Here is a 12,198-nt window from a genome sequence, read left to right on the forward strand (position 1 = left end):
CTATATCTGTGGGAAATGGAATGGGAGTTTCACCAGAAATGATCAGTTGTTAGAATGAAGGGTTATTGAAGGGTTAATTTGACACAAACCCACTACAAACAGTTCTCCTGCGGACCCCCAGGGGTAATTATGGTGGGATGACCTCTTATCTCATAGAGATGTACTAGAGGGCTCATCTCCGGCTCAGGTCATCTTTGGAGAATGGAGATAGCACAGACAGCGCCATTGAGGGCTGAAACAGGCTTTGGGCCAAGTGTGTGTGTGTGTGTGTGTGTGTGTGTGTGTGTGTGTGTGTGTGTGTGTGTGTGTGTGTGTGTGTGTGTGTGTGTGTGTGTGTGTATATATGTGTGTATGTGTGTGTGTATGTGTGTGTGTATGTGTGTGTGTGTGTGTGTGTGTGTGTGTGTGTGTGTGTGTGCGTGCGTGCGTGCGTGCGTGCGTGCGTGCGTGCGTCTGTGTGTGTGTGTGTGTGTGTGTGTGTGTGTGTGCGTGCGCGCGTGTGCGTGTGCGTCTGCGTCTGCGTGTGTGTGTGCGTCTGCGTCTGCGTCTGCGTCTGTGTCTGTGTGTGTGTGTGTGGTTATCCTGCTCAAGTGTTACTGATGATGTCCATTAGAATGTGCTGATGACTGATACTTGAACAGAGGAGTAGTGAACTGACCTGTGCTGTTAACTGTCTGTAGGTGTACGTAGCCACGTTTGCAGTGTCGGGGTACGCGTCCAGCTACCACCGAGCGGGAGGGAAGCCCTTCAACCCGGTCCTGGGGGAGACCTACGAGTGTGACCGCCCCGACAAGGGCCTCCGATTTATAGCAGAACAGGTACTGTACACAGACCCACATGTCCTAAATATGATCTGTAAGTATTTGCCCCACATCTAAAGAATTCATAGGGTTTGATCCATCAAGTACAAGCCTGCCATTCTTTATCTCTGTTCTCAGGTCAGCCATCACCCACCTATATCAGCATGCCACGCTGACTCTAAAAACTACATATTCTGGCAAGGTAAGTCAACACCATGGTCCTCTACAAACTATTACCCTTTCACCTGATACTCACCCTTTCACCTGATACTCACCCTTTCACCTGATACTCACCCTTTCACCTGATACTCACCCTTTCACCTGATACTCACCCTTTCACCTGATACTCACCCTTTTATCTGATACTCATCATTTCACCTGATACTCACCCTTTCATCTGATACTCACCCTTTCACCTGATACTCACCCTTTTATCTGATACTCATCATTTCACCTGATACTCACCCTTTCATCTGATACTCACCCTTTCACCTGATACTCACCCTTTTATCTGATACTCATCATTTCACCTGATACTCACCCTTTCATCTGATACTCACCCTTTCACCTGATACTCACCCTTTCACCTGATACTCACCCTTTCACCTGATACTCACCCTTTCACCTGATACTCACCCTTTTACCTGATACTCACCCTTTCACTTGATACTCACCCTTTCATCTGATACTCATCATTTCACCTGATACTCACCCTTTCATCTGATACTCACCCTTTCACCTGATACTCACCCTTTCATCTGATACTCACCCTTTCACCTAATACTCAACCTTTCACGTGATACACAACCTTTCACCTGACACACACCCTTTCACCTGATACACACCCTTTCACCTGACACAGACACTGGGTTTATAACTAGGGGCAAGAGATTTTCCTGACCACGCGGAACACTGGTCTTAACCATACCAGCTATTACAGCTAGTCTAAAGCTGGAGGCCCTAACCAACCATACCAGCTATTAGTCTAAAGCTGGAGGCCCTAACCAACCATACCAGCTATTAGTCTAAAGCTGGAGGCCCTAACCAGCCATACCAGCTATTAGTCTAAAGCTGGAGGCCCTAACCAACCATACCAGCTATTAGTCTAAAGCTGGAGGCCCTAACCAATCATACCAACTATTATAGCTAGTCTAAAGCTGGAGGCCCTAACCAGCCATACCAGCTATTAGTCTAAAGGTGGAGGCCCTAACCAACCATACCAACTATTATAGCTAGTCTAAAGCTGGAGGCCCTAACCAACCATACCAGCTATTAGTCTAAAGCTGGAGGCCCTAACCAGCCATACCAGCTATTAGTCTAAAGGTGGAGGCCCTAACCAATCATACCAGCTATTAGTCTAAAGGTGGAGGCCCTAACCAATCATACCAACTATTATAGCTAGTCTAAAGCTGGAGGCCCTAACCCACCGTACCAGCTATTAGTCTAAAGCTGGAGGCCCTAGCCAACCATACCAGCTATTAGTCTAAAGTTGGAGGCCCTAACCAACCATACCAGCTATTACAACTAGTCTAAAGCTGGAGGCCCTAACCAACCGTACCAGCTATTACAACTAGTCTAAAGCTGGAGGCCCTAACCAACCATACCAGCTATTAGTCTAAAGCTGGAGGCCCTAACCAGCCATACCAGCTAATAGTCTAAAGCTGGAGGCCCTAACCAACCATACCAGCTATTACAACTAGTCTAAAGCTGGAGGCCCTAACCAGCCATACCAGCTATTACAACTAGTCTAAAGCTGGAGGCCCTAACCAACCATACCAGCTATTAGTCTAAAGTTGGAGGCCCTAACCAACCATACCAGCTATTACAACTAGTCTAAAGTTGGAGGCCCTAACCAGCCATACCAGCTATTAGTCTAAAGCTGGAGGCCCTAACCAGCCATACCAGCTATTACAACTAGTCTAAAGCTGGAGGTCCTAACCAGCCATACCAGCTATTAGTCTAAAGTTGGAGGCCCTAACCAGCCATACCAGCTATTAGTCTAAAGGTGGAGGCCCTAACCAACCATACCAGCTAATAGTCTAAAGCTGGAGGCCCTAACCAATCATACCAACTATTATAGCTAGTCTAAAGCTGGAGGCCCTAACCAGCCATACCAGCTATTAGTCTAAAGCTGGAGGCCCTAACCAACCATACCAGCTATTAGTCTAAAGCTGGAGGCCCTAACCAACCATACCAGCTATTAGTCTAAAGCTGGAGGCCCTAACCAATCATACCAACTATTATAGCTAGTCTAAAGCTGGAGGCCCTAACCAGCCATACCAGCTATTAGTCTAAAGCTGGAGGCCCTAACCAACCATACCAGCTAATAGTCTAAAGCTGGAGGCCCTAACCAATCATACCAACTATTATAGCTAGTCTAAAGCTGGAGGCCCTAGCCAGCCATACCAGCTATTAGTCTAAAGCTGGAGGCCCTAACCAACCATACCAGCTATTAGTCTAAAGCTGGAGGCCCTAACCAACCATACCAGCTATTAGTCTAAAGGTGGAGGCCCTAACCAGCCATACCAGCTATTAGTCTAAAGCTGGAGGCCCTAACCAGCCATACCAGCTATTACAACTAGTCTAAAGCTGGAGGCCCTAACCAACCATGCCAGCTATTAGTCTAAAGGTGGAGGCCCTAACCAATCATACCAACTATTATAGCTAGTCTAAAGCTGGAAGCCCTAACCAGCCATACCAGCTATTACAACTAGTCTAAAGGTGGAGGCCCTAACCAACCATACCAGCTATTAGTCTAAAGGTGGAGGCCCTAACCAACCATACCAGCTATTAGTCTAAAGCTGGAGGCCCTAACCAACCATACCAGTTAATAGTCTAAAGCTGCAGGCCCTAACCAATCATACCAGCTATTAGTCTAAAGGTGGATGCCCTAACCAATCATACCAACTATTATAGCTAGTCTAAAGCTGGAAGCCCTAACCAGCCATACCAGCTATTACAACTAGTCTAAAGGTGGAGGCCCTAACCAACCATGCCAGCTATTAGTCTAAAGGTGGAGGCCCTAACCAATCATACCAACTATTATAGCTAGTCTAAAGCTGGAGGCCCTAACCAGCCATACCAGCTATTACAACTAGTCTAAAGCTGGAGGCCCTAACCAGCCATACCAGCTATTAGTCTAAAGTTGGAGGCCCTAACCAGCCATACCAGCTATTACAACTAGTCTAAAGCTGGAGGCCCTAACCAACCATGCCAGCTATTAGTCTAAAGCTGGAGGCCCTAACCAACCATACCAGCTATTAGTCTAAAGCTGGAGGCCCTAACCAACCATACCAGCTATTAGTCTAAAGCTGGAGGCCCTAACCAATCATACCAACTATTAGTCTAAAGGTGGAGGCCGTTCCTCTTGGATGCACTAACCCTGCTGTTGTCTCTCCTGTGATGTCTTTAGACATGAGGTGGAAAAACAAGTTCTGGGGGAAGTCTATGGAAATAGTTCCTGTGGGCACCACCCATGTGATTCTGCCAGGGTGAGTCCTTTACTGTCCCTCTCAATCTCACTCTACCAGACCACCCTTACTGACCAACTAGCCACCCAAACCTGTTTGTCAATGTCCAGATATCACTGAAATAGATAATAGACTGATAATAGACTGATAATAGACTGATAATAGACTGATAATAGACTGAAAATAGACTGATGATAGACTGATGATAGACTGATGATAGACTGATGATAGACTGATAATAGACTGATAATAGACTGATGATAGACTGATGATAGACTGATAGACTGATGATAGACTGATAGACTGATGATAGACTGATAATAGACTGATAATAGACTGATAGACAGACTGATAATAGACTGATAGACTGATAATAGACTGATGATAAACTGATGATAGACTGATAGATACACTGATAGATAGACTGATAATAGACTGATAGACTGATGATAGACTGATGATAGACTGATGATACACTGATGATAGACTGATAATAGACTAATGATAGACTGATGATAGACTGATGATAGACTGATAATAGACTGATCGACTGATAGACTGATAGACTGATAGACTGATGATAGACTGATAATAGACTGATAATAGACTGATAATAGACTGATATAGACTGATATAGACTGATATAGACTGATGATAGACTGATACACTGATAATAGACTGATAATAGACTGATTTAGACTGATAGACTGATACACTGATGATAGAGTGATAATAGACTGATAATAGGCTGATAGACTGATAATAGACTGATGATAGACTGATACACTGATAGATACACTGATAATAGACTGACAATAGACTGATACACTGATAATAGACTGATAGACTGATAATAGACTGATAATAGACTGATGATAGACTGATGATACACTGATGATAGACTGATAATAGACTAATGATAGACTGATGATAGACTGATGATAGACTGATAATAGACTGATCGACTGATAGACTGATAGACTGATAGACTGATGATAGACTGATAATAGACTGATAATAGACTGATAATAGACTGATAATAGACTGATATAGACTGATATAGACTGATGATAGACTGATACACTGATAATAGACTGATAATAGACTGATTTAGACTGATAGACTGATACACTGATGATAGACTGATAATAGACTGATGATAGACTGATACACTGATAGATACACTGATAATAGACTGACAATAGACTGATACACTGATAATAGACTGATAGACTGATAATAGACTGATAATAGACTGATGATAGACTGATACACTGATAGACTGATAGATACACTGATAATAGACTGATAATAGACTGATAATAGACTGATGATAGACTGATGATAGACTGATACACTGATAGACTGATAGATAGACTGATAATAGACTGATAGACTGATAATAGACTGATGATAGACTGATAGACTGATAATAGACTGATGATAGACTGATACACTGATAATAGACTGATGATAGACTGATGATAGACTGATACACTGATAGACTGATAGATACACTGATAGATACACTGATAATAGACTGACAATAGACTGACAATAGACTGATAATAGACGGATTTAATTATTTTAAAGGTACTTTTTTTGTTTTATACACTGACCTGCGTCTTATCTCATGCGCGCGCACACACACACACACACACACACACACACACACACACACACACACACACACACACACACACACATATATACACACACACACACACACACACATATACACACACACACACTGAAACACAAACATATTGTGACACGCCCTCTCCCCGTCCTGCAGGTTTGGTGACCACTATGAGTGGAACAAGGTAACGTCCTGCATCCACAACATCCTGAGTGGGCAGCGCTGGATAGAACACTACGGAGAGATCTCCATCAGGAACACCAGCACTGATATCTGCCAGTGTAAGGTCACCTTCATCAAGGTGAGAGACAGGGGGGAATTTGTGTGTGTATAAACCGGAGGGGATATTCCACCTGTTTAACCTGATATTTAGAGCAGTCAGTACTTGGGTTTGTGAGATATTCAGCTACTCTCCAGTCTAAGTGGACACTGGAAAGCTGGAAGCTGAGTGGAAATGCTTCTTTATAAGTGGACACTGGAAAGCTGGAAGCTGAGTGGAAATGCTTCTTTATAAGTAGACACTGGAAAGCTGGAAGCTGAGTGGAAATGCTTCTTTATAAGTGGACACTGGAAAGCTGGAAGGTGAGTGGAAATGCTTCTTTATAAGTGGACACTGGAAGCTGGAAGCTGAGTGGAAATGCTTCTTTATAAGTGGACACTGGAAAGCTGGAAGCTGAGTGGAAATGCTTCTTTATAAGTGGACACTGGAAAGCTGGAAGTTGAGTGGAAATGCTTCTTTATAAGTGGACACTGGAAAGCTGGAAGCTGAGTGGAAATGCTTCTTTATACGTGGACACTGGAAAGCTGGAAGCTGAGTGGAAATGCTTCTTTATACGTGGACACTGGAAAGCTGGAAGCTGAGTGGAAATGCTTCTTTATAAGTGGACACTGGAAAGCTGGAAGCTGAGTGGAAATGCTTATTTATAAGTGGACACTGGAAAGCTGGAAGGTGAGTGGAAATGCTTCTTTATAAGTGGACACTGGAAAGCTGGAAGCTGAGTGGAAATGCTTCTTTATAAGTGGAGACTGGAAAGCTGGAAGTTGAGTGGAAATGCTTCTTTATAAGTGGACACTGGAAAGCTGGAAGCTGAGTGGAAATGCTTCTTTATAAGTGACACTGGAAAGCTGGAAGCTGAGTGGAAATGCTTCTTTATAAGTGGACACTGGAAAGCTGGAAGCTGAGTGGAAATGCTTCTTTATAAGTGGACACTGGAAAGCTGGAAGGTGAGTGGAAATGCTTCTTTATAAGTGGACACTGGAAAGCTGGAAGCTGAGTGGAAATGCTTCTTTATACGTGGACACTGGAAAGCTGGAAGCTGAGTGGAAATGCTTCTTTATACGTGGACACTGGAAAGCTGGAAGCTGAGTGGAAATGCTTCTTTATAAGTGGACACTGGAAAGCTGGAAGCTGAGTGGAAATGCTTATTTATAAGTGGACACTGGAAAGCTGGAAGGTGAGTGGAAATGCTTCTTTATAAGTGGACACTGGAAAGCTGGAAGCTGAGTGGAAATGCTTCTTTATAAGTGGACACTGGAAAGCTGGAAGTTGAGTGGAAATGCTTCTTTATAAGTGGACACTGGAAAGCTGGAAGCTGAGTGGAAATGCTTCTTTATAAGTGGACACTGGAAAGCTGGAAGCTGAGTGGAAATGCTTCTTTATAAGTGGACACTGGAAAGCTGGAAGCTGAGTGGAAATGCTTCTTTATAAGTGGACACTGGAAAGCTGGAAGGTGAGTGGAAATGCTTCTTTATAAGTGGACACTGGAAAGCTGGAAGCTGAGTGGAAATGCTTCTTTATACGTGGACACTGGAAAGCTGGAAGCTGAGTGGAAATGCTTCTTATACGTGGACACTTGGAAGCTGAGTGGAAATGCTTCTTTATAAGTGGACACTGGAAAGCTGGAAGCTGAGTGGAAATGCTTCTTTATAAGTGGACACTTGGAAGCTGAGTGGAAATGCTTCTTTATAAGTGGACACTGGAAAGCTGGAAGCTGAGTGGAAATGCTTCTTTATAAGTGGACACTGGAAAGCTGGAAGTTGAGTGGAAATGCTTCTTTATAAGTGGACACTGGAAAGCTGGAAGCTGAGTGGAAATGCTTCTTTATACGTGGACACTGGAAAGCTGGAAGCTGAGTGGAAATGCTTCTTTATAAGTGGACACTGGAAAGCTGGAAGCTGAGTGGAAATGCTTCTTTATAAGTGGACACTGGAAAGCTGGAAGCTGAGTGGAAATGCTTCTTTATAAGTGGACACTGGAAAGCTGAAAGCTGAGTGGAAATGCTTCTTTATAAGTGGACACTGGAAAGCTGGAAGCTGAGTGGAAATGCTTCTTTATAAGTGGACACTGGAAAGCTGGAAGCTGAGTGGAAATGCTTCTTTATACGTGGACACTGGAAAGCTGGAAGCTGAGTGGAAATGCTTCTTTATAAGTGGACACTGGAAAGCTGGAAGCTGAGTGGAAATGCTTCTTTATAAGTGGACACTGGAAAGCTGGAAGCTGAGTGGAAATGCTTCTTTATAAGTGGACACTGGAAAGCTGGAAGCTGAGTGGAAATGCTTCTTTATAAGTGGACACTGGAAAGCTGGAAGGTGAGTGGAAATGCTTCTTTATAAGTGGACACTGGAAAGCTGGAAGCTGAGTGGAAATGCTTCTTTATACGTGGACACTGGAAAGCTGGAAGCTGAGTGGAAATGCTTCTTTATACGTGGACACTGGAAAGCTGGAAGCTGAGTGGAAATGCTTCTTTATAAGTGGACACTGGAAAGCTGGAAGCTGAGTGGAAATGCTTATTTATAAGTGGACACTGGAAAGCTGGAAGGTGAGTGGAAATGCTTCTTTATAAGTGGACACTGGAAAGCTGGAAGCTGAGTGGAAATGCTTCTTTATAAGTGGACACTGGAAAGCTGGAAGTTGAGTGGAAATGCTTCTTTATAAGTGGACACTGGAAAGCTGGAAGCTGAGTGGAAATGCTTCTTTATAAGTGGACACTGGAAAGCTGGAAGCTGAGTGGAAATGCTTCTTTATAAGTGGACACTGGAAAGCTGGAAGCTGAGTGGAAATGCTTCTTTATAAGTGGACACTGGAAAGCTGGAAGGTGAGTGGAAATGCTTCTTTATAAGTGGACACTGGAAAGCTGGAAGCTGAGTGGAAATGCTTCTTTATACGTGGACACTGGAAAGCTGGAAGCTGAGTGGAAATGCTTCTTTATAAGTGGACACTTGGAAGCTGAGTGGAAATGCTTCTTTATAAGTGGACACTGGAAAGCTGGAAGCTGAGTGGAAATGCTTCTTTATAAGTGGACACTTGGAAGCTGAGTGGAAATGCTTCTTTATAAGTGGACACTGGAAAGCTGGAAGCTGAGTGGAAATGCTTCTTTATAAGTGGACACTGGAAAGCTGGAAGTTGAGTGGAAATGCTTCTTTATAAGTGGACACTGGAAAGCTGGAAGCTGAGTGGAAATGCTTCTTTATACGTGGACACTGGAAAGCTGGAAGCTGAGTGGAAATGCTTCTTTATAAGTGGACACTGGAAAGCTGGAAGCTGAGTGGAAATGCTTCTTTATAAGTGGACACTGGAAAGCTGGAAGCTGAGTGGAAATGCTTCTTTATAAGTGGACACTGGAAAGCTGGAAGCTGAGTGGAAATGCTTCTTTATAAGTGGACACTGGAAAGCTGGAAGCTGAGTGGAAATGCTTCTTTATAAGTGGACACTGGAAAGCTGGAAGCTGAGTGGAAATGCTTCTTTATACGTGATGCAGGTTGGTGAAAGGGTTGTTTAAAGCTTAAATTAGTCAAAACTGTGTTCCACACACACACACACACACACACACACACACACACACACACACACACACACACACACACACACACACACACACACACACACACACCCTGTGCATGGCCTTTCCCCTGAATTAACAACAACTCCATGCATCTCTGCATTTTGAAGTTGAACTTCGTACAGCCCATTCCAAAGCTGACAGGTAATTGGTGTTAGTCTCTGAGGAATTGAAAGGTCTACAGCAGTGTAGAAGGATGCCAGGTCAAGACATGTAGGAACTCATTATACAATATAACCTCTCCTGTCCTGTCCTCTCCTCTTTCCTCTCCTTTCCTCTGTCCTCTCCCCCCTCCCCTCTCCTGTCCTCTACTGTCCTGTCCTCTTTCCTCTCCTTTCCTCTCTCCTCTCCCCCCTCCCCTCTCCTGTCCTCTTCTGTCCTGTCCTGTCCTGTCCTCTTCCCTGTCCTCTCCTGTCCTCTCCTCTCCACTCTCCCCTCTCATCTCTCATCTCTACCCCCTCTCCTCTCCCCACTCCTCTTTCCCCTCTCCCCTGTCCCCTCTTTCCCTCTCATCTCTCTCCTCTCATCTCTCTCCTCTCACCCCTCTCGTCTCTCCTCTTTTCTCTCTCCTCTCCTCTCTCTTCTCCTGTCCCCTCATCTCCTCAGTGGTTCTCATTGTAAACTACTGTTCTCTACTGGTTCAGCATGTTGCATTTGAACACAGATAACTCAACACTGCCATCTACTGGCTGATATTTGAAGATGAAAATAAAGATCTATTATGACTCTTCTTACCCACAGTGACTCATAGATCAGAGTGACAGACAAACTAAACCTGAGAACTATTAAATAAGAGTAATTTAGGGCCTGTCCCCAATGGAACCCTATTCCCTATACACTCTTCAGCTTTCCCCATAGGAGAACGCTTTTTTGGTTCCAGGTAGAATCCTTTTTGGTCCAGGTAGAACCCTTTTTGGTCCAGGTAGAACCCTTTTGGGTTCCAGGTAGAACCCTTTTGGGTTCCAGGTAGAACCCTTTTTGGTTCCAGGTATAACCCTTTTGGGTTCCAGGTTGAACCCTTTTGGGTTCTATGTAAAACCCTCTGTGGAAAGGGTTCTACATGGAACTAAAAAAGGTTCTCCTATGGGGACAGGCGAAGAACACTTTACGGTTCTAGATAGCATATTTTTTTCTAAGTGTGTACTGTAATACTTTTGGCCAGGGCTTGATATTCAATAACAATGTTATGCATTCCTCCCTGTGTACAGGCAAAGTACTGGAACTCAAGTGTTAACGAGGTGGAGGGCACCATCACAGACCACAAGGGGAAGGTCATCCACAGACTGTTTGGGAAGTGGAACGAGGGGATGTACTGTGGAGACCCACCCTCTGCCACCTGCATCTGGAGAGCCAGTATGTATGATTGTAATAATAGACTGAACCTGTTATACTGAGCCCAGTGTCTTGACCTACACATGCTATAGATCAGGGCTTTACGTGTTTAGCCCAGACTGAACCTGTTATACTGAGCCCAGTGTCTTGACCTACACATGCTATAGATCAGGGCTTTACGTGTTTAGCCCAGACTGAACCTGTTATACTGAGCCCAGTGTCTTGACCTACACATGCTATAGATCAGGGCTTTACGTGTTTAGCCCAGACTGAACCTGTTATACTGAGCCCAGTGTCTTGACCTACACATGCTATAGATCAGGGCTTTACGTGTTTAGCCCAGACTGAACCTGTTATACTGAGCCCAGTGTCTTGACCTACACATGCTATAGATCAGGGCTTTACGTGTTTAGCCCAGACTGAACCTGTTATACTGAGCCCAGTGTCTTGACCTACACATGCTATAGATCAGGGCTTTACGTGTTTAGCCCAGACTGAACCTGTTATACTGAGCCCAGTGTCTTGACCTACACATGCTATAGATCAGGGCTTTACGTGTTTAGCCCAGACTGAACCTGTTATACTGAGCCCAGTGTCTTGACCTACACATGCTATAGATCAGGGCTTTACGTGTTTAGCCCAGACTGAACCTGTTATACTGAGCCCAGTGTCTTGACCTACACATGCTATAGATCAGGGCTTTACGTGTTTAGCCCAGACTGAACCTGTTATACTGAGCCCAGTGTCTTGACCTACACATGCTATAGATCAGGGCTTTACGTGTTTAGCCCAGACTGAACCTGTTATACTGAGCCCAGTGTCTTGACCTACACATGCTATAGATCAGGGCTTTACGTGTTTAGCCCAGACTGAACCTGTTATACTGAGCCCAGTGTCTTGACCTACACATGCTATAGATCAGGGCTTTACGTGTTTAGCCCATGTAAACATCGGTTGGAACTATCCATACTTTTCTTATCCGTACAGTTGATTTTTAAATTCTCTTTATCTTGATTTCTACTAGTAGATACAGTGCAGACCCCTTGTGTCTATATCTTGATTTCTACTAGTAGATACAGTGCAGACCCCTTGTGTCTATATCTTGATTTCTACTAGTA

At 44.1% G+C, this 12,198-nt stretch overlaps 1 protein-coding gene across 1 annotated transcript in view; it reads left to right on the top strand.

Moving 5' to 3' along the window:
* Positions 1-12,198, top strand: part of LOC115187656 (oxysterol-binding protein-related protein 3-like) — a gene marked incomplete at its 5' end in the record, with an annotated part of 35,506 nt that overhangs the window by 13,516 nt on the left and 9,792 nt on the right. Inside the window, 5 exons of the mRNA XM_029746624.1 lie at positions 681-818; positions 939-1,002; positions 4,213-4,291; positions 6,066-6,210; positions 10,957-11,101. Of these exons, the coding sequence (XP_029602484.1) occupies positions 681-818; positions 939-1,002; positions 4,213-4,291; positions 6,066-6,210; positions 10,957-11,101 (571 nt within the window). The remainder of the gene's footprint in view (positions 1-680; positions 819-938; positions 1,003-4,212; positions 4,292-6,065; positions 6,211-10,956; positions 11,102-12,198) is intronic.

This window comes from Salmo trutta, unplaced genomic scaffold (genome assembly GCF_901001165.1).
Source record: "Salmo trutta unplaced genomic scaffold, fSalTru1.1, whole genome shotgun sequence".
In the NCBI taxonomy this organism is placed as follows: Eukaryota; Metazoa; Chordata; class Actinopteri; order Salmoniformes; family Salmonidae; genus Salmo; species Salmo trutta.